Here is a 24484-nt window from a genome sequence, read left to right as displayed (position 1 = left end):
TATTACATTCACCTTACGATTAAAATAAAAAATTGTATTTATAAATCTTAGAACATTAAGCTTAGGCCATGCATCTATATAAATATGAAAAGCATAAAAGTCTGGTGTACCAGGATATATAGGTTGTTTTACTTTATTAACATTATATGACAAAATTGCATGAAGGTTAATTTATATAATGAATATTACATTTTTAATTGTATCAAAATTATAATAAAAACCTAATTCATGATTAAATAAGACATTCAATTAATCCCATTAATTGACCCTATTGTTTGGGAATATTGTTAAATTCCTCAACATCTATAAAAAATTTTAACAATTGGAATATAAATGTTTTAAATATAATAATTTGATAAGGTATTCTTCTCATAATTACTCACAAACTGTTTTAAAGTAGAAAAATCTTTTAGTTCTAAATTATATCTTAATTTCTATTAAATAAAAATATATTAAATAAGCATCAATTTTAAAATTACTATTTTTTCCATTAGATAAAAAAAATACGTAAAAAAATTTATTAAAATACGTAAAAAAAATTTTACTAAAAAAAATAATAAACAACTTTTTTTAAATATTTGTTTATTAAAGAAAAAAAAACAAGCGTGTTGAATAAAAATATAAAATAACTTTATATGACACCATTTATTGCTTTTAAATAAAGGCGTTCATTATATTCGCAGTAATCGATATTTGCGGTAATGCATTCGCGATAATACATTTCGCGCTAAAATTTCCCGTATTAACATGTAATTGTTTTATATTACCCCACATTATAGATGATATAAACACATGTTTTGAGACTTTTATACCACTCATGCATTTGATATGAAAATTAAAAAAGTTTGTGTTTCTGCACCAAGTAAGATTATATTACATGGTGAGCATGCTGCTGTTTATGGAAAGGTTTAATTAAATGTTAACCGTTTTTTAATATATATATTAGCTTGTTTTAGCTTGTAGTTTAAACAAATATACTTATATTAAAATAGTTAGAAACAATGAAGATATTATAAATTTGCAATTTAAGAAATTAGGCTTCTCCTATGCATTTAGCTTAGAGAAACTGTCTAAACAAAATTTTACATATGGTAAGTTTTCAAGCATATTTTATAATTAATATTTATTCTTAGATGATGAATCTTTTAACTATGAATTTGATAAAAAAAAATTTCAACTATTTAATGGCAATAATTCCCAAAATATTAAAGAATTTCCACCATTAATAATGTTGTCTATTAGAGCATTTGTATATTTATATTATTTTATTGTTATAAAAAGGTATATTTGAATGATTACTAATGTTTTATAATTAATTAAGTGATACAAATTTTCAATGTGAAAATCAGAGAAACACAAGTGGCTTTATTGTTTCAATTGAATCCCAAATTCCAATAGGAATGGGCTTAGGCTCCTCTGCATCATATTGTGTGTCTTTAGCAACTTCATTTCTGATGGTTATTGGCAAGATTCCTTATAAATGTAATTAAATTATATAATAAAAAATAAGGCTGTTTAATATTTTAATTATTATAGCAAATGATTTTAATAAAACTCATCTAGAATTAATAAACAAATGGTCTTTCCTTGCTGAAACCATAATTCATGGCAAACCTTCTGGCATTGATAATTCTGTCTGCACTTATGGTATTATAAAAATAAATCAAAGGGCATTATTAGAATAGATATTAAATCCCCTAGAACTTGGCCTTTTTTTGATGACAATATATATTTATTTATTCAAATAATTAAAATGCAATTAAAAATTAAGGATTCAACAAAAATTATTTATATATTTAATAATATTGTGTTTATTTAAAAAGCTAAATTTGAATTATTGTTAAATGGTCCGATTTGGATCAATTTTTAAAAATGGTCCAATTAAGATTTTAGCTATAATAATATTATCGGGCTGTTTTAAAAATTGGGCCATTTAACAACACCAGTTGAAACCATGTAAATGCAAGGCATTGGGGAGAGAACTTGATTTTTTTAGTATTTATCCAGTATTTCACACTTAAACAATAAACTCATGATTTATCTTATTTCACCATTTTTAATCTATTTTTTAATTGATTTTGTTTAAGTAACATATGACCAATAATTCTATACCAAAAATAGGCCATCATATGTTGGAAAGCTTATATAATATTCATTATCATTATTGATCTAAATTTATAAACATTTTTCTCATTATATTTCCAGCAAATAAAATTTTTACAGAGATCTTTTTCCAGGTTCAGGTTTAGATATTTTTTTAAAAAAATGAGGTTTATTAGGAATCCTTGTTCTAAAAAATTTTTAAATGATGTTCTATAAAAATTCCTGACAGTCCAGTTGAGCTAGGTTTGATCCAGGTGTAATATAAATATAAATTACCAGTATTAACCAAACTATTGAATTCTATTTGTAAAAAGGGAAAATTGTGGCTTCAGCTTAATATTTATTAACATCTCTATCGTAGTTATTATCTTTATCATATTAATGATATAAATAAGAAAATAAAAAGGGGGTAAGGCTGCATTCATAGTGGAGACGGATCCGTTTTTACATCCGTTCCGTCAAAAGTCAAACTCATTAAAAATGATATAAATGTTCATAGACTATAAAAAAATTGTAAGTAACGTTATAATGCTCTATAAGATTTTCCGGATCAAAAAGTCAAAATATTTTGACTTCAAAATTTGCCGGATCCGTTTTTAAGACTGAAGGTATTGGAACGGACGCACTATGAACATATATATCATTTTTAATGAGATTGACTTTTGACGGAACGGATGTAAAAATCGGATCCGTCTCCACTATTAATGCAGCCTAAAAGATCCCAATAAAAAAAAAGGAGTATACGTCCATTTTTTTCCTGCAAAGATAGAAAATACAGCTCCTATGGTGAGAATAGTGAAAATGGGCAACGACATATATAGCTTATATTACTTAAAGCATAGCTTTGAAGCAGCTGAGAATTTTTCCAAAATGTTAATTAATAAATAAGATTTAACTTTTAAATAAATTATTATAGGTTTTGAAGACCTACGATTTATACTTTAACCTAAAATCCTTTAACCTAAAATCCTTTAACCTAAAATCCTTTAACCTAAAAACTATATAAATTTACTTATATAACACTAATATAAAATAAGATAGAATTAAAAGTGTCCTAATTTTTCTATCATATATCCCCTTTACCTTTTTGTTAAAAATTTTAGGTATTAAATTTAACATTAAATAGACGGATCAAACTATAATCATGCAATAATAGTAATAGTATTCCACCCCCGAGAGTAATAAAAGTACTATTACTATTATCACATGATTATTAATGAGATTAATACCCCTACCAACTTCATCAAAAAAATTTGGTAAAAATTTGTTTGTTTGTTCAGACCAGTTGCCTGGTCTAGGTTGTGAAATCGCTTTCGTTGTAGTGATGTTAAAAGTTGATGTTTATTTGTTTATTTTTTTTATAAGAAGTTTTAAACAAAAAATATTATTTATTTTTGTGTAAATTTTTTTTTTAAAAATAACTTAAATATTTTAATTCACAAACTCTAAATGTTTTTTTTAAAATAACTTAAATATTTTAATGATTTACAAGCTCTAAATGAATTTTTAAAAAGATTTACACAAAAATAAATAATATCTTTTGTTTAAAACTTCTTATAAAAAAAATAAACAAAGTAACATCAACTTTTAACATCACTACAACGAAAGTGATAGGCAAATAGTCTGAACAAACAAACAAATTTTTAACACCAAAATATTATTTCCCACACATGCCCCATATAGCTGAATCTCAACATCGTTTCTCTTTCTTTTCATTACTGCAGTTGTCGTATAATGAGAAAATAAAACGGGGGACAAAAATGTAAATTACAAGAGAGAGAAAAATTTTTTTAAAAAAAAATACTTATCGACACTGCCTATAAAAATTTACAGAAAAATAAACCAACACAAAATAAACATCTGGCAGACATTGCCGATATAAAAAATTTTTTTTTTACCAATACTTAATTCCTTTCCACTTGACACAATGTTAATCATCAGACTAAAGACATAACAAAAAAACTTTTCTATTCAAATATATTTGTACTCTCTTTTATGACCCTCTCTCAATCAGATCACTTATATTGGTATAGCTTGTCTAAATTGAACCCCGAAAATGAGAAAACACACCCATCCCTTCCCTTTATAAGCCAATATTATTACAGCCGGAATATAACCCGATTATATCAGTCAATACATCTATCCGTAGCTCCTAAACCTTATAAACGTAGTTCTTTTACTTTTATATCCTAATCTTGAGGTGATCATTATGCCTCACCACAAGAACCCCACTGTCCAAATTGACCTGATTTAATTTTGATCCCATATTCTGTATGATTCTTCCCTTTTCCCATTTCCTTTCCTTATTATCAAATAGCCTTGCCCAGATCTTCTGCCACAGAAAACTTTGCCCCTGCTTTTTCTCCCAATGAGGCAGTAACATTCCCTTTTGGTTTCAAGAAATCTAAGGGACCCCGTGTTTGTCTACCTAAAAATAACTCCACAGGCGTAACCCCCTATCGATTGTGATAATTAAGGTAATATAATTGAGACATGTACGCCTCATCCTTATGATTACCAGCCTTCCTAATCCAATCTTTAACAATCGCTATCATCCTCTCAGCTTGTCCATTCGAGCTGGGATGACACGGCGGCGCAAGCTGTTTAAACTCATCACTTACGAAGGCTGGGCCCCCATCAGACACTATTGTGTCCGGCAAACGAATCGGGCATATAATTCCCGTAATTTCATAACTATTTTAGTGGTATCATGAACCTCTGCATATTCTATCCACTTAGAATACGAATCTACCACAAGAAAGTATGACTTTTTATTAAGATCAAAAAAATTTATGTGGAGACGCTCCCATGGTTTCTTTGATCGGGGACACGTTTGACCACCTCTTTACGGGGCAGTGCACAGCTATTACAGAGAACATATTTCCTTGTGATCCTTTCAATATCGTTACCCATACCAGGCCACTATACATATTCCCGAGCCCAAGATTTCATCTTGTCCCGACCTTGATGTCCTGCATATAATAAAACCACAATTTTACTGCGTAATTTACATGGAATTACGGCCCTGTTTCCCCTCATAATACAATCATCAACAATTAACAATTCTTTTTGTATTTTTTAAAAGAATCATGTTTATTTTTCCAAGTTTTTTCTACCTTTAAACTCAATTTTACCCGACTTAAATCCTTGTTCTTCAAAGTATTTAATTTCAGATCCTCCCAATTGGTAGGACCCCCTTTTAATATATATGACAGAGTAAGCACTAAGGCCTCCTCTCTATCTATACTTATCTTATCAATTATTTCAGGATCTGCACAGCCAGAACCTAATCTAGACAAAATATCAGGCAAATGATTCTCTTTTCCTCTCCGATATTTAATTTCCACATTCCCACGAGTAACAACCAACGTTGTAATCTCGGAGATAACATTAATTCTTTGTTATCTTTTTTAAACAAATGAATCAATGTTTTATGATCAGTATAAATCACAACTTTTTTACCAATTAAATATTCACGATATTTGGTTAATCCAAAAATAACAGCCAAGGCCTCCTGTTCAATAACAGAATTCCAATCTTGAAAAAAATAAAATTGGTCTTTCCAAACCATCAAAAAAATATACTAAACTTCACTATAAAAATGAAACTTCAATAAAAAGAAAGACTGATATTTAATAATGATACCCTAAAACTTACTTTGAAATATACTCAAACTTACTTTAATAATATTGACACTTTAGAATTTCAATTTCAAATATTTTATTTAATGTTGAAATATATATACATAAAACGTCATATTATTATTAAAAAATTCTTGGAATAATTATGAAAATTTCTGGTTTTATTATTATTAGACTTTTTGATTTCATGTTTCAGAATTATGATATATATTTTTTTCCTTCAGAAAATTACATTTTTTTTGAATAATGTTTTTGTAAATACGATTTTTTTTGAGAATTTACATTTTTGAAACTATTAATTTTTGTGACTTTGTAAAAAAATATTTTTGATGTATTTATATTTCAACATTAAATAAAATATTTGAAATTTAAAGTCTAAAGTGTCAATATTTAAAGTAAGTTTGATAAGTATTTTTCAAAGTAATTTTTCGGGTTTCATTATTAAATATCAGTCTTTCTTTTTATTGAAGTTCCATTTTTTTTAATGAAGTTTAGTTTTTTTTTGTTAAGTATGTGTTCATAACCCTAAATATTTTGAGGTTCAAGAGTCCAAAAAGAGTATTGAATTGGGTTCGGTAGAACCCTAGATTTTTATACCTAAAATTGATTTATTTATTTTATATTTTTTGAAAAAATTAATGGTTATGTTAAATAAATTTGAACATATCACAATTTTAAATGGGAAGTTTGAATGAATAAATTTCTCAATTCACAATTAACAACTGATATTATTTAACTATATGAATATAAAATGGATTTTAAAGCCTTTGCATTTATCTTATAATTCTCAATTTAACGTTTCTTATACGATAATATTTAACATTTTCCTAGGAGCATTTCTTCTCATTCTGGAATATTGCATTTAACTGATTCGTCTTAAGCTGTTTTAACTTAATTATATTAGTCCATTTCCAGATGGAACGTTTTTTCAAAGGATTTTTTAGGCATGTTTTCAGTAAATTTTTTATTTATTGCCAAACAAATAATAAGATTAATATTTTTTCATAATATAAACTTGCCATTATTTAAACGTTAATAAAATTCGTTTGTTTTTCATTAACGATTAAATGGCGTCTATGAGTTTAAGATAAAAAAATTTTTAAATATTTTATTTGCAAAAAATAATTCGACAAATTATTATTCTCTATTTAGAAATTAATAAAAAATTAGCTGGAAACATACCTAGACAATCTCTTTGAAAAAACATGCCATCTATAAATGGCCCTACACTAATTAATTAATATACTCATTGCTAAAAGCTGTAGTTGATTATTGGCTGTAAATTGAATCTTTTACTCTATCTACGGCGAGGGCTGAAAAAAAAATCAACGACACATTGATGCCTAAGTAAAAAAATTCTGCTTTTTTTAAAGTTCCACTATGAAAAATGAACTCTCATTTGTAGATGATTTGGTAGATGGGACTTCTCTTCTATTCATTAACAAATTTTTAACATTTGTCAGGTTTAAATGTTCAAAGATTTTTAACATCTCAATAGGAATCTCTGGATGAGAAGGCGAATTAGGTATATATTATACATATGATAATACGACTTTTATAACTGATTTTTGTTCTCAGATCTTGATATAATAAGAACATTAAATTATATTAATATGGTCATCAAATATTATGTTGTTAATGTATCTATAAAAAAGAATAATATGATTATTTTTATCACACACTTTTAGGGTTAAGGAATTATTTAAGATGATCATAGGCTATTAAATAGTAACTTATAATTTATTAACCAGTATTTTAGAAGAATATATTATATGTAAAATCTTATTCATAAAAATTCTAAAATATTATTTAGCATCGTAAGCATAAATTATGATTTGATTTATAGCTTTAAGATAAGAGCACAAGAACAATCCTAAATCAATGTATAATAAAGAAGAAAGCTTTAAAAAATAAAATAATAACATTATAAAATATTTTCTGACTAATTTAATAATAATTAAAAAATAATGAAGGTAATTCAATCTATAATTTGTAATAAGTGACTTTCCAAAGTTTTTAAATGCCTAAGACCCTTTCCCCCTCACTCAACGACCCATACTAGATTATAATATTTGTTTAATCCGTTAAATCTTGTAGATATTGAGATTTTTGGCAAAAATATTTACACAGGAAAGATCCCATGTCAAGATTTTTTTTTTCATTATCCTACCCAGTTATTTAAGCAACAACGGGCCTTTTAGGGTTGAAAAGGGAAAGGTCGGAGGAGGTTTAGACTATACTGGCACCCAGCTGAATGGACGTTGGGCCTTATATGGGCACCAGCGTTTGTGTTGGACCATGACGACCTAAATTATCAATTATCTCCCAGCTATTGAATTATGAGCTGAAACCATAACATAACTAAACGCAGGATTTCGATGTCTCTAATGGGAATTGCAGGAAATGGTATCTAGTTTCATCATTTTTGTAAGTTTGAGAAGCTTTTAGTAGTAGAACATCAGATGATTGGCGAACCAGGTCAAGAGGCTTTTTGCTTAAAGACAGAACAGAATAATATTTGGACAGGAAAGGGGAAACGGCATGTTAAGACTGTTTCCCGGCTAATGAGCAATCTTGTAATTAATTAATGATATCAGGATGCCATAGGCGTAAAAGGATATTATAGATTTTTTTTTTCTATAAGAGCTCCGTAAATTATTAAAGCGTCTTTAATATTGTCCTCTTCAAAAACTTTTGTTTTCATGGAAAACCAATTTAGTTAATATACTTTTCTTATAATTAATTATTCAATCTCACTGAGAAATTATGTGACTGAGACCATTTCTTTAATATGACCAAGAAAGAGAACAAGTTTTTTTAAAAATATCAATATAAATAAATGCACTTTGTACATTTACTATTATTTTGACTATCAAATCCTTTTGAAATATATTTTTATTTTTAAATAAAAATAGGAGGTATTGTTTCGTTAAATAACGGGAGTTTGAAAAAATTAAAATTTTCAGACATTCTGTTACAGGATAAACTCAAAGTTATATGCATCGACTCTAAAGTTAACAGGAGTACAAAAGACCAAATCAAAATTGTCAGCCAATTGAAATCCAAAGTAATAATTGTCAGAAAATAATTATAATTTTTTTTTGGTTAAGTTGGTAGATAATATAAAATATGACTTTGCATTTGATCTATTTTTTTTAAACACCTATTCTAACCTAGGTATAATTCGAACCGATTGAACTATTCTAACCAAAAATTCAACTTTTAGTTTGTGATTTCTTAAGGATTTATTTTATTCTTATATTTTGCAAAAGAATCAATCAAAAGATAATAAACTTGCATCACGTGTTAAAGTTACTTTTCAAAAGTAACATGTTTCATTAAAGTTAATCTTGTCCAAAACGTAACAAGTTAATAGCATAGTTAGTTGCCTTAGTTTAATTTAACTAGGATGATGTTAGTTATATGATTTACTTAACACTAGAGCCCTTTATGTGCCGATCTGAATCTAATTTGACTGAATTCGGACAGGCATTTTCTAGGACTCAGTCATCTATTCAATACATTTTTAAAAAGCAGCTTTGAGAAAAAGAAAAGTTATATTATTTATTGTATATATATATCAGAGACCTGCAGAGGCACCATTTGCACGGCCCGGTCCTGATTTTTCTAATTTTCGACGCAACCCGTTTTAGGCCTGGTCCAGATTTTTTTGAAATATATATTTTTATTTCTAATTTTTATAGGTAACAATGGCGATTTAAAATAGTTGGTTTTAAAATGCCCGGTCCGGGTATTTTTTTTTAAAAAAAATTTTCTAGACCTGGTCCGGGTATAATTTGTAAAATTAATATACGACCGACCCGGTCCGTGTACCCAGGCTTAAATATAGTTTTTTTTTAAAAATCGTCTAGGAGATTTTATTTACAGTATATAAACCGAATATATTCGTATTCACTGTTATCTTAAAATTTGATAGGTAATTTATTTACAAAATGATAAATTTAAATCTAAAATGAAAATGTTTTTTTAAATTATATTATACCTAGACCTGTGCGCCGCTGACAATTTTTATTCACGCCGGAAACCCGCCGATTGAGATGAGCGGCCTGGCCTGGCTCGCCGCTGTTTTCTTTTATGGCAGCGGCCAGGCTTGCATAATTTTTAGAATGCCATTTATTTATAATATATTCAATTATTTTAATTTGAATATTGACAATAATAAAATTAAAATATGAATTGTATTTTATTAGTATATAATAAAATATTGTGTATATCATTTACATTCATTACATTAATACATCGTAATTTTTTTTATGGACTTACAGGTTTTAAACCATTATAGTTATTTATTGCCAGCTCTAATTGGTGTTTTTTTGAGAATCTTTATAGTGTATAAACTTAATATATAACTGATTTATTAAATTAATTGTATAAAACTTTATCAGTTCAAAAATTTATTTTATTTCAGCTCTAACTATTATGATATTTTTTAATTATCTTATTAATGTATAAAATAAATATAAAATCTTATAGGGCCAAAGGATGCTTAGATTTAATTCCATTTTATTTCTAAACAATAAAGGAATAACTGATTTTTTAAAATAAAAATAAAATGATTATTAAACTAAAAAAAATAGAAATATGATATTTGATTCCTTGTCAGAATTGCCTGATAGGACAACCATTAATCGGGGTGCACTAGATTATGTTTATCCATCTATAAAGGTACACACTTTGATATCTCTGGTGAGGCTGGTAATTTTAATTGCATTGCACCAATAGATCTAATACGAAAAGTTTAAAAATAACATTGCCCTACCTGCTGGCACAGCATATTAATTATGCTAGTATAAATATTGTGCTATATAAAATAGGGAAACAATTTTTAAAACTTTTTAATAATGAATGGATATAATAATGAACTTTACACATTATTAATTCAGAGAGTCTTTGGAATTCTTCCCTTCAAAAATGGATCAACAATAAATTTAGGATTTATTTCGCAGTTGAAATAGAAACACATCAAATCAATAAATCTGATTGCTCAGATATCATTTGCCTAAAAGAAAATTTGCAAAAAGCTTGACCATAGGTTTCCAAATACCGGTAATTTATTTTATTATTAAATTATATTTTAAACATTAGTAATTAGCGACACTACTTGATCCGAGATTTCAAAATCTTATAAAATTGTTTTAGAATATATAAATTCTAATTCTACGACATCATTATAATTTTTAATTAGACATTTAAAACTTTTAGAAAATGATAGAAATGCACAGAGTGCGATTCAAGTTGAAGATAATGGGTAAACATCCAGTTTATATATAGCTAAAATAGCTGGTAAACATTCCCTCCAGAGCAAGAATATCATATCCTGCTCAGCCAACATATTATACCCGAAGAGGATGCACTATTTGGAAAAAAAACGACTGGAACTTCCTAGGCTTGCTAATTTAGCCAGGAAGGTTTTTGTATACCTGCAACCAGTACACCTAGGTGAATAATTTTTTCCATGGCTGGATTACTCAATGCAAAAACACGTATCTTGATAAAATACTATTTATCCATGACAATTAATACTTTTACTAAATCTGATTTCTAATTTATAATATTTCTTTCTTTATAATTCTGCTTGCATTTCTAATTTATATTTTAATTTGTTTTAATAAAAATCAATAAAATATTACTAATATGTGTTGTTTATGCCACTCTGATCTGAGTATAAATGCAACTCCTTCTATTTCTGAGAATTATAAATACTTAAATTTAATAGGAGTGAGACATAAAATAATTTAAGAAATGAATGAAACTATATTAACAAAGAACTATGAGCGTCCATATAAATTTTAAAAAAATGTAATACATTAAATTATATATTAAATTCATTAAAAAAAATTTAAATAAATAGCTCGCCGCGGCCACCGCTAATTTATTAGGCGGCAGCGAAACCATTAATTTAGGCTTCGGCTTACAGGTCTAATTATACAATAAATGCAATGCTACTTATAAAATTTTATTTTACAATATTGCGGTCACAAAATTTTGATTTTCAGGATTGGGCTGAAAAGAATTAAAATATGACTTATTAAATTTTAATTTTAAAAAAATTAACTCACATTTATAAAAAAAAGAATACTTTTTATTCAAGATACTAATGAAATTAAAATTTTAAATTAACTGGTTATATTCCCATTTTATCACTTATTCTAAATTAAAAAAAAAATTTCTCTATAAAGTTTCCTTTGGTGGTAGAACCGTTGTTGGATGCCATCGAACAAATTGGAAAGGAATTTATTAATACGCTATCGTTAATTGATGCTGAAGATGACATTGAAAATCGCCAATTACTTGAGATTCCGACGTCTAACTTTGATTTTGACAACTTATCGGTAAGTGCGCCTCTTATATAATTAAATAATTTGGCTTATTGAATTATTTTGTTAAATTTAATAGAAGTTAAACTAGGCCTCTAGAAAATAGTATATCCAAATATTAGTAAAAAATATTTGATTTTTTTAAAATCAAATTCATTTTTCTGATTTTTTTTGTAGAGTAATAAAAAAATTCAAACATTTCTTACATAATCTACGTTAGATGCAATTTTAATAGATATAATTTATTTTTAATTAAATTTGTGAAAGAAAGTCATTTTTTCAGTCAAAGATTTTATAATAATTGTTTCTTATTTTAGATACATACAATTTTCGGTAATCATATTTGCGTCTATAAAATAAACGCTCACGAGATATAGAAGATCCCAATTCTCCTTTTCTGATTGCATAATACCACCATTTATAAATTTTGTTTGAATTTAGTTTTGAGATATTTTTAACAAGAAATCAATAGCACAATCAAAAAAATTTCTATTGTAAAATGGCAGAAAAGATAAAATATTTGATAAGTGGCTTTAATTTTTTTAGAAATTAAAATTACAAATAATTTTAAAATTACAAATATTAATCGGATACTTACTAAAATTTACCATTGCGATTTTCAAAAATTTGCAAATACAATTCAAAATTATTATTGGTCCAAGAACCTTTCTTCTTCTATTCGTATTCGATTTGAATTTTTCGAATCGAATAATTTGTTATTCTTATTTATAAATTTTGAATCAAATATGGGATTATTTTTGTTAGACCTAAGATATACTTTCTATCTTTATATTGAATGTTGAATAAACGTTGTTAACAAGGCATTTAAACAAGATTGAGGCCGATTCCATAAATTATAAAACAAAATACTCGGTGAGACAAAAAATAGATATATATTTTTGTTACATTTTTTAAGTAATAGGAAGAAGCTTAAAATATAAATGACGAAAGTATCGCCAATATCGTCTATACTAATAATTTTAAAATAGATATGATGAACTTAGAGAACGATATTTTATATTTTTTACCATTTAATTAATTAGTTTTGTTTTATATTTAACTACTTCCATAAGAGTTTGATGAACGTAAACCACGATATATTGAATGCCTTGGGAGTTGGGCATCCAGAATTGGAGAAAATACGGGATCTTGTTATCAATTTTAGTTCGAATTATGTTTTTAACAATCAGAAACTTAGTAGATATATTCTAAAACCAAAAATGACAGGTGCAGGTGGAGGGGGATACGTTATAGCTTTATTACCTATCTTAACTGATGGTAACACTTCTTTTTCTTTATCACATTTTTTTTAGATCGTAGTGACAAAAATTTGTATAAGGAGGCAAACCCTAATAATTAATTTGAAATCATATTTATTTTAGATAGAAAAACGTAAAAATGTCATTATAAAAATTAAATATTTAGAAATATTCCCGACATTTTACATCTCAGTTTTAAAAAAAATCGGTTAAATATTTTTTAAACTTTTGTTTAACTTATGTTATGCATTTATAAGAGCCTAGGAAAGCTTCGGAGATATAGAATTTATAAGCGTAGCTAGGATTTTCATAGAATATATGGGGGTTCCGCGTCCTATGACTTTTTTTGGCCGGCTGTTACCTTTTTCTTTTAAAATAGGTTGGAGGCGAATGATTTTATATTAATACAAAAGGTAGAAGGGTCTCCTCATAGAAATTTTATAGGGATAATATTTGTTTTAATAATCATTTTATTGATTTTCTATAATGATTCCCAGAAATTCTTTCTTTCAATTAAAGGGCAATAATTTTATAAAAATATATTTGAATGAATTATACTTATTTCTCAAAGGATCTTATTTTGCTTATAATTCGGTTTATGTTCTGTGAAACAAAGATTACAAACTTGATTTTTGATATGAAAATTATATTTAGATTTTCCGAATAATAATTTATTTAGGGGTTTTACTGAATTTTTTCCCGGGCCTAAAATCTTCGTATATTTTATCACTCTATTTTGATAGATTATCATCCAACTTAAATATTTAAAAATATAATTTTTTTTAATAAAACAGCCACTGAAGACTTAGAATATGAGGGGATGCTACTTGAATTACAGAAAGAATTGAAAAATTTGGGTTATGAATCTTTTATCACTGGGATATGTGGAACTGGTGTTAAATCGTATATAGACGAAGAATAATTTTTTTTTACTATTATGTAATTTATAAAAATTCTCAAATCATGTGTTTTTAATTTTATCATCTTTTTAAATATTTTTGTTATATTAAATAAATGGTTGCATCCAAAACGTGTTTCAAAAAATAACTACGCTAATGGTGAAGTTTTGAAAATTTCACAAATACATTTTGGCAACAGTTTTATTTTTTTTTATTAAAAAAGGCTTGTTTCGATAAAATTTTTGATTTTGGATAGTGCTTAAAGTCATTTTTATCAGGGTGTGTAATACTATAATTTAATTATTACAAAAGGATTGTTAACATTTTATAATTTGATATGAGTAGATTATCAAAATAATTCACAAAATAAATTATAAATTTAAAACATAAAAATTATTTTCAAAAATATATTAACGAATTCTAACCATTAATTTATAATCAACCTTAAAAAATGTCCTCAGAATTAAGTTATAAAATTTTCTATATTGGCAATCATATTATACAAAAATAATATTCATGACATGGACTCTTGTTTTAAACAAATTTTTTTCTTAATGTAAGGAAGGTCTCGAAATCATCATTTTATCTTCCAAGTCTTCGAATCTAGCATTAGGATATCTCTGTTTTAAGCCATCTTTCAATAAAAATGTGTGTTCCCAATCCTTGGTTTCTACTACGCATTTTACGTCCACACTAAATATATCGTTCTTCACCCATGCTCTTTCGTGAAAAATGTCTTTGAGGCTATTTATAGATTTGTATTTTTTAAATTGGATAAATGAAAAGAATCTTCTTATCTTAGTCTCATTATATTATTATGACAATTCTTATTTAAGTCGCCATATAATATTTAAGGACTTTAATTTAATGCCACTGAGTAATTTACTAAATTAGAAATGATCAGAAATTTCAATTAATAAATAAATCTAGTGACTTATATATCAAAATATATATTACCTGACTCCCACAGTAAATAGGTAATTGGTAAGTTGTGCTATTCCACCGGGCCTGTCCAAAAGGGTTACCTTAAACCTTACCAAACGTCCATCAGCCGCCAAACCCCTATCCATGCATCTACCCAAAATAGATGTGTCTATATTTCCGCCACACAGCAAGATGACAACTCTATATTCAATACATATATACATTAGTGTTTCTATTTTGCAAAAAGTAACTGTAACTAGTTATTTAAAAAATATGCAACTTGTAAATATTTGTTAATCAATTTAACAAAACTACATAGTATACATACATCAGTTTTGTATAATTATTAATTTGTAATTTAATCTTGTCCATAAAGAGATTTTAAACCTTTTTCCGATCAATTCTGGTACTAAGTTAGCTAGAACAGCAGCGAATCCGCAGGCTCCAGCTCCTTCCACCACTGCTTTTTCCATCTCTAACAATCGCAAAATTGCTAACGCAATGTGTTCTTCACTAATGAACAAAAGAGTATTAATAAATAATTTTTTTTTCGAGTCAAATTTTTAATTATTCTTTTAAATAGTGTAGAAAATTATTTAAATCATTCTCAAAACGTCTATAAGAAGAACTTTGAAGTAATCACTTTAATTTTATTAATTAAATATTAATAATATAAAGACATACTTAACGGTTACAACTTTATCTATTATATTTTTTGCCGTTTCAAAAGCGTTCACTCCTACAACTGGTACAGCTAATCCTTATATTTTTTTCATATAAAACAAATGAATGAATGAAAGTTTTTTGAGGATAAAAATGGAAATACCATTATTTCTTCTGAGTTTTATAAGCCATTAAATAGGAAAATAAAAAGATATTATTTTTCAATCGTATTGTCATTTCCCTAAACCTAACATTTTGATATTTGTAAAAATGCTACAATTTTTTTAATAGTATATTTGTAATCCTATATATATAACTTAATTTATACCATCTGCCAAAGATGAATACGAAGGAGTGTGAGTGGGTTTTCCAGCTTTTAACGCATTAGTAAAACTGGGACATCTAACTGCTTCAGCACCCTTTTTATAAAAAAATCTCATTATATTATATAGAGCCCAATAATTAACACCCTAACCAACAATTTATGAAATTTTCTTTTTTTATAAATAATTTAGCTTTTAAATTATCAAAATATCGATATTAGGTGATTTATGCTGCATGTTGAAATTTGGGTCGATTCCTCAACTAATTATGAATTACTATTCATTTTTTTTATAGAACAGAGACTTGGGGATATTAAATTTTTAAACCCGGCATGGATTTTAAAATAATATTCACTTTCAAACTCAACCTGGATTTCAAAAATATCATTGTTTCGACCAGATTTTTGTAACCCGTCCCATGGTAAATCTATTAAGCGATTTTTACAACTGCTTAATTGATAGATTTAAATTTATTTTAAATATTTTGGCCTGGCTAGGGCTTAACTTGGCTAAGATTTTTATTATCCGCGTCGTGTTTACAGGTCTTTGCGATATAGTGAGCTATATCTATAAAAGTTATTGTACCTTATGTAGACTTAACATAATTTTTTTTCTAATAATAAAATTATGCTTCATGATATAATTTGTTACTCACAATAATCATAGCATTTGGCCTCAATTGTTTGATAGCTACTGCAACCCCGGCTATCAAACCCCCACCCCCCACTGGAATGATTATCGCGTCGAATTGACCCATTTGCTCGCAAATTTCGATCCCCGTGGTTCCTTGCCCCGCTATTATATCACGATGATCATATCTGTGATATAATAATTAAAATATCAATTTATTTAGGCACATACTAAGCAGAGCATAACTGAAGAAATTTTTTAGAACTAAATTTTTATTTTAAAAGAAAATAAAACAATCGGTATAATTAAATTAAACGGCTAAAACAAGCATTTTCATTAATATATTATTTTTATACAAATATAAAATAAGAAGTTAATGATGACTAAGAGATTTGTAATTTCAGTCTACATTTAATATTTATGGAACTAGACGACCTAATAATTACTTGGTTTTTGATTTAAAAAAAACCCAGTTTCAAATTAGTATTTTATTACCAGGAAATATAAAGTTATAATTTTTCTTAAAAAAAATATATATACCCGTTAATGTAAACCAGGTTACGAATTTTTGCTAAATACATGGCGTATTGTTTGGACTCGGTCAAATCATTACCCCTGACAATAACCTGTGCATTGAATTGCTTGCAAGAATTTATTTTCATAATGGGCGCGTATTTTGGCATAACCACTGTCACGGGTATATTGTTCAATTGTCCGTGATACGCCAAGGCTAAGGCGTGGTTGCCGGCAGAGGCAGCTATCACGCCCTCAAAATCAATGGGGTATTTTGGGTTAATTATATCTTGAGAATTTATGTGTTTTTCCCTATTGGCTAATAGTTTGAGAAGTGCATGACTAGCACCTCGTTCCTTGAAGCTTTTCGATATATTTTTTGTGTATTAACAAAGTTTAATATCTTATAGTAAAAATATAAAACTTTGAATAAAACATATATAAAACATTTAAAAATAAGAAATATAAATTAAAAATGGAGAAATATAAAAAATTAATGAGGAAATATATTAGAATGATAAAAACTACTTGATATTTTCAATCTAGACTCTTTGTTTTAAATGATAAAACTTAGGAAAATTTCCTATTAACAGCTTAATTTTTAAGACTATAGAACGAAGAATCAGATCCTACAAACCAAAGTGGTCAAAAGTGCTAGCCTTAATTAGAATAAAAAGAATATGAAGTGGATCGAAATATTTGTTGATTTATTGATCTCTCTTTGAAGGAGAGGGTCGTCATTGATATTTCGGGTAAAGATATTTCACGGAAAAAATGCCAATTAAGATTTTCCCAATTTCCCCTCTACTTAGAGTAGCAGCGTCGAGCCTTTTTTGATAGATGATTGAAAGTTTGAGGGTACTTTGAGAATGATAATTTTTCTGCCCAAGAATTTTAAGCAAAAATATTTAATGATTTTTTAAAAATCAAGATTTTATTGTTCAAAATTCAGAATTTTTGTGATTTTTATGTGTTTTATATCTTCCATGAAAAATCTAGATCTTTGAAGATTTTTGATTTTGAGCGAATGTTATAGCATCGATGACAAGAAAGCTTTTGGTCAAATAATTTATAAAAAAATGTGAACTTTTTTAAGAGAAAGAGAGAACAATGAAAAACAATTATTATTTTAATTGACTCATTACATTATTAATGACTTTACCACAACCGGTATCTATAAAAGACAAAATAACGCTAATCTTAAAAAAATATGTCATTAATTAAATATTCATTTTTTTGGATATTTAAATTAAGAGATGGCTTACCTTCCTGTGTATTGTAAGTAGTCCTTTTTAAACCAGATTTCCATATTGCACATTGAAGAAAGCCTTGATTTCTATATATTCATTAATTTATTAAATAATCATATATGTATTGTAGGATTTTTATTATGGAAAAATTTTATCATAATTAGTGAAGGGAACTTGAGAAAAATTATAGAACGAACAAAGTATGCCCAGAATGTTCCGAATAATTAAAGAACTATAATTTATTGCATCATTTTACATAATTATAAGAAACCTGCAGAGAAACAAATTTGTGGCCCAAGTCGAATTTAACAAAAAAAAATCTTCAAATTCGGAGACCGGATTCTTTTATGGAAACTTTTTTGATAGGGATTTTTATTTTTACTTATTTTTTGGCCCTACTCCTTATTCAAAATTTTGTTATGAATAATTTTGGTGATTTTTGTAAATTGTTTGAAATGGAAATCAATATGGGTGGCAAATGAATTATAAAGGCTTCATTATATCATTTTCATGGTTTCCTTATTAAAACAGTAAAAAATTTTATTCTACATTTTCCTTGTACACTGATTGATTTTGAATAATAATTTATAAAATTTAAATATAATTTTTTTTAAAAATTTTTTAAATCAGCTCGGCACGAGTTTTATATAAAATTTTTATTAGCCCTGCTTGTAAACCCACTCCCGGCCTGCAAGTTTTTGATGATTATTAATATGATAATATTTATAATTGCTCATAAATATTTGTTTTCTTTTTTTTACTTCCAGTCAATAAGAATCACTAAACCCATTTAGTAATATGCGATTAAGCAGTGGCGTGATCATTTCTCTGCACCACTCCCAAGAAGGAAAGATTTTTAGGGACAGATATAATAAATCAAATGCTACACAGTTTATCTAAACATATAGTTCCATTATAACAAATTAAAAAGTATTGCAGAATGAAACTTATTGCAGTTATTGGATACAAATTAAATAACGATGTGGTAATGCTATTGAGTTTATTTTTCTAAGAATTATATCCAAAACAATTAAAATCCAAACTTACAAACATTTTACTACCTCTCAATCAGGCTTTTTCTTCCAACAGGGTGTGAGGCTGCATCACATAGTAAACTTCATCTGCTTTACCGACATTTCTTTTTTAAAAAATTAAGGCATTCATTCTACTCTCTCGAGGGAGAGATCTTCATTCTTTCCTTTTATAATACATTTCACGAATATTCCACTCATATATCTGACTACCATGGCCAACTGTCCTTTTTAAAGTTCCATGAAACAACCATAAAATCTCACCAAGGAATACAAGAAGGGGACCTTCTGGACCCACTTATCTCCTGTGAGGCCATTCGCAGCAATCAAAATCAACAATAAGTGCAATGCCCTTTCAAACATATGAAACTTAGATGACGAGACAGTCTCAGGTATGATAAATTAATCGAAATCCTGTTTATTATTTCTGATCTCACAATCATCGGTCTTGCACTTAACTATAAAAAATATAAAGCTGATATGCCTAAAAATAACAACTCATAGTCAACCCGAAAACTTTCAATAGTACAAATTAGTTTCACCCATCACTCTCCTTCCCGGAGTAACGAAATCACACTGTCTGGGATTATATACACAATGATTTCGCCTTTCTTTAACTTTAGTTCTATGGTTAGGGAGGAAATTAATAAATATAGTAACATGCCTTATATCTAATTCCCAGTTTTTGAGACAATCCTATATTTCGATCTAGAGCCTGGAATATTTTCATAACAGCCAAAAATTAAGCTTACTTTCAGGTGACCCTTGTAAAGATTTTTATGTCCGACAACGGATATCAATTGAGATATGTAAGTCACACTATATATCAATCCACTGGGCCATCAGCTAAAGACACCCTCTTCTATTTTGATATATGTTTTCAAGTATTTTTAATATTTTTAAATAGATCTTTATTTATATTTTTTTATATTATGTTACTTTATAAATAGTATAAATGCTGGTTGTTTTAAAATAAATAAAATTATCTATTCTAGTATACTATATTCATATATTTTTCCTCTGGTATTTCGAAGTTGCTATGAGATCATTGACTATTATACCTTTTTCAAGAGTTTAATTCTATTTAATTACAATAATTTTTAAATGGCAACTTTAAAAAACTACCGTCTTTAGTTACGGTCCAATCTTTACTTTCAGGTGATATTATAAACACGGAGTTGTGTACTAGTCTAATGTTTTTTCTCAATCAATAAAACTTTTCCAAATCTTGTATTGTTTCCGATTTTTTGATTTACTTACAAAACAGCAGAGTTTTTAAAAGATAATTTTCAAAATCTAGATATAGATACGTCTAAAAATAAATCTAGATACAGATACAGCATCAACGTATATAGACACAAATGCATCATTATAAATGTATACTGATACCGATACATCTTTATAATTTACTTATCATAATACTTAATAGCATTTTATTGTTTAATTTCGAATTGAGCTAAAAATATATTGAGCTTGATATCACATCTATAAAATAAATATGTATTTAAAATAATGATTATTTGATTTTAATAATTCATACAAAATTTTTATCATTAAGGCACCCCTATTTGTCTGTAAATTTTTAGACACACTAATCTCTTTCTACCTGAGCACTTGACGACAGAGTGATCGTTATATTGAATGCATAAACAAATTTATATTGGTATAATCTAAATTTATTAAAATCTCGGCACTCATTTTTAAAAAAATTATTCAAATTTTATGAGTGCCAAAATTTCAATATTTATATAATCTAAGAGGCTCTCCAAAAAATTGAATATTTAATTATTTGATTTCTTTTCAGAGATTGTCTAGAAATATATATTTAAAAAAAAAATTATGATAAATATTTTTTCAAATTAATGTAAATAAAATAAATTACAATATAAAATTTACCATGTTGTCGTCATTCATTGCGTAAAATAAAATTTGCTGGTGAACTCACATATTATTAAAATTTAATACATTTTTAGTTTTAATATAAAAAAATATAATATCAAATAATATCAAAATGTTTCTAAAAGTATCTAAAATAGATAGAGATATGATATCTCTAAAAGAGTATCGATACCGATACTTTTATAAATATCTATCTAGACACAGATGCCACATGCTTGTATCTAGATACTTTAACAACCTTACAAAATTGTGGGGTACAAATAAGTTCATTTGGTGTGTCCTCTCCTTGTATAATTTTTTCTTACAATAAAAAAATTAAAACATTAACAATATTTACTTCTTAATCGTCATCAATCTAATTACAAGTAATATTGTTATAGGCAAATATAAATCTTGATAAAATTCATCAAAAACTCCCTAGTCCACTTTGGCCAAATATTTATCTCTAATTTTGTATGTCGAAAAATTATTTTAAACTTCTTAATTACAGATTAAAAGTATAAGATTGATATTCCGCAGTCATATTTTATAATACCAACATTAAATTCAATTGATAATTTTGTTACTAAGTTAGTGTTGTAGTAAGTAACTAAAAGTCGACACTTAAGCCTATAAAAATAAGTCGGGACGGACTCATCCCCCCCCCCCTATAACACCATCTCTCCTAAAATTTATACAATATTACTGTAAAAATTTGGAAAAAATTAGTGTAAAATTCTAAAAAAAACCGATTTTATTTATATAAAATGTCTCATTCACATGTCATTTAAACGGAAATCCCCGCATAACAAGCATATATTAATTCGGCACGAGCTACTATCAAGTGAACTTATTAATAAAAGAGATTGTAAGTTCCGAAACGTGGAGAACATTTTTTTGTTCTTAACTAAAAAACAAAACTGCCTTTGTTCTGGATCCATTGTCATATGACCAAAATTTTTTTATCAACAAAAATAAATATACCTTGCAAGGCGTTTTATCTATGGACTCTTGTATTATAGATCTGGCTGAGAGAACTTCATCAAATTTGACTTCGATCGGGTTTTCGGGATCACAGTTTGGATCGAATAATTTGTGAGTAGAATCAATTATATCCGGGAATGAAGATTCCGTTCTCAATTCATCGATCATACTTGACACAGTAGTGCAAGAAAGAGTTGGAGATACAGGAATTTGGTAATCCTGATATTTTCCGTTGTGCGTACTAGATATTGAAATTGGGATGTGTTCTAGTGATTCTATGGAAGATTTACCTATCAAAAATAAACGCAATGCATATTAAAGTTGAGTTTTATAATAACATTAGATTTGTTTCTAATAAGTAGATAACATAGTTACTATTATTTTATAGTTAAGGATACTTAGCTTTTCAAGTGTCTCAGCATGCCAAAAATATATATAATGAAGTTAATAGTTCTTTTATACCTAAATCAATAAATATGACTTTTTAAAAAGCTTTGAAAACTGGCGTTTTAAAATTTTTTAAAATAATTTTACTTGTTCCCAATTTAACATTTTGAATGTTGAGGGTATTTTGAGATGAGTTAGAACTTTTTTCATTTTTATTGTTAGGTTCATAATCCTCGTCCGAAGCGAATTTCGCGTGTATACTATTAGCAGATATTGAAGACATCAGTTAAAATATTTTTTCTAAAATTCCTTAAAAATAACGTTATATTTTAAAATCATCAGACAATAAAAATTTAATCGTCGTGTTACATCATATAGGAAGTATAATATTACGAGGAACTAATGATATGCGTTTTTTTAAACTGATATTGTTTTATTTGCAAGCAATTAACCTTATAAATTATTTATTTATTTTCTCTCGTTTCATTTCGTTTTAAAACATGACAATTTTTAAACTTTCTATTTTGTTTATCGTAAGATATTAATCAATACACATAGTATATTAATACATTATTAATAATAATCAATCAAAACACATCATGTTATAAATTTTGTAAGTTAGTATGAAATAGTTATGCGATTTGTCAACCAAAATTCTATAAAAATCCATCCTTTAATTTATTTACAAATTTTTTCTAAAAATATTTTTTTATATAAATAATATTGTTAATTTTAATTACAAAATTATTCATTTATTTATTAATCAAGGTCAATTTTATTTTTATAATTATAGCGTATAAATTTAGAGTATTCGAACCGTATTTTCGAATATAAATAACAGGGATGTGAACCCTTCGACATAAAAAAAAGTCCAGGTCCGGGTTCGGGTACAGGAATAAAATTTGAAAGGATCCGGGTCCAGGGGTCGGGTTCAGGGAACATAAAAATAATGACTCAAAATAAAAAAAATCTTTATTCATTTATTATTATACTTCAATATTATACATATTCATAATTTACAAATGAAAAATTTAAAAATGAAAAAATTTATATTTAAAATGATTCTCGCAAATCATAATATCTTTTAAAACATCATCCTTGAGATTTCCACTAAAGTAGACAATATATATTTCAAAGATGAAAATTCACGTTCTACCCTTACCTAAAATAGATAGTTATCTTTATAAAATTATTGTACTTGTATCGCCGGTACAGCCATGAAGATTCTAGATAAGATATATAATTCTGGATATATTGAAGAATTTTCTTCCCAGAATTTTAAAATATTTATATCCTTATTTATTCTCTTAACTTCTGAGTACTTTACTATTAAAGATGCAATAGACATTTTTTTGATCCCCCTTTCTATCTGATGATAATTTGATTTTTTTTCTCTATCTAAAAGTAAAATTTCAAGATCATCAATGTTGCTATCATTATTATTATCACTACAACGAATAGGTATTGTCGTAGCCTCCAATATATTGTAAATAATGGAGTTTTGCTCATGCCATAAATCCTTAAGATGGTCTCTAGCCATTTGTTTTTGCTCAATACTCAATAAAACTTGATATCGAGTGTCTAAATATATAGAAGCGTATACAAAACAAGCAAATATTGTTGCTCTCGAATTTTCATGTTTTCTAATATTTCGTATAAAA

General features: G+C 26.9%; 2 protein-coding genes across 3 annotated transcripts; one reads left to right on the top strand and one right to left on the bottom strand.

The window, feature by feature from the left end:
- The first annotated feature begins 805 nt into the window (after positions 1–805).
- LOC135931760 (mevalonate kinase-like) lies at positions 806–14341 on the top strand. 2 transcript variants are annotated; one of them, XM_065469047.1, is made up of 9 exons: positions 819–906; positions 947–1091; positions 1134–1281; positions 1322–1482; positions 1537–1647; positions 8660–8811; positions 11945–12097; positions 13156–13360; positions 14136–14341. In XM_065469047.1, exons 1-9 carry the CDS (start codon positions 829–831, stop codon positions 14261–14263), a joined length of 1281 nt encoding a protein of 426 aa, XP_065325119.1. In that variant the 5' UTR covers positions 819–828; the 3' UTR covers positions 14264–14341. The 2 variants fall into 2 exon arrangements, with proteins under 2 accessions (XP_065325120.1, XP_065325119.1); XM_065469048.1 differs by lacking the exons at positions 947–1091; positions 1134–1281 and having other exon boundaries at positions 806–906; positions 14136–14334.
- A 176-nt stretch (positions 14342–14517) lies between these two features.
- On the bottom strand, positions 14518–23221 carry LOC135922952 (L-threonine ammonia-lyase-like). Its single transcript, XM_065457504.1, has 10 exons — positions 22971–23221; positions 22437–22726; positions 18559–18629; positions 17321–17656; positions 16806–16968; positions 16156–16246; positions 15849–15924; positions 15552–15677; positions 15198–15365; positions 14518–14984 (listed from the first exon to the last, which is right to left on the bottom strand). The coding sequence occupies exons 1-10, from the start codon at positions 23104–23106 to the stop codon at positions 14792–14794; spliced, it is 1650 nt and encodes a 549-aa protein (XP_065313576.1). The 5' UTR covers positions 23107–23221; the 3' UTR covers positions 14518–14791.
- Positions 23222–24484: the final 1263 nt, after the last annotated feature.

This window comes from Gordionus sp. m RMFG-2023, chromosome 1 (assembly GCF_954871325.1).
Source record: "Gordionus sp. m RMFG-2023 chromosome 1, tfGorSpeb1-WG-v2, whole genome shotgun sequence".
Taxonomy (NCBI): domain Eukaryota; kingdom Metazoa; phylum Nematomorpha; class Gordioida; order Chordodea; family Parachordodidae; genus Gordionus; species Gordionus sp. m RMFG-2023.
Note: the sequence above shows the minus strand (reverse complement) of the source record. Positions and strands in the feature narration are given on the sequence as shown.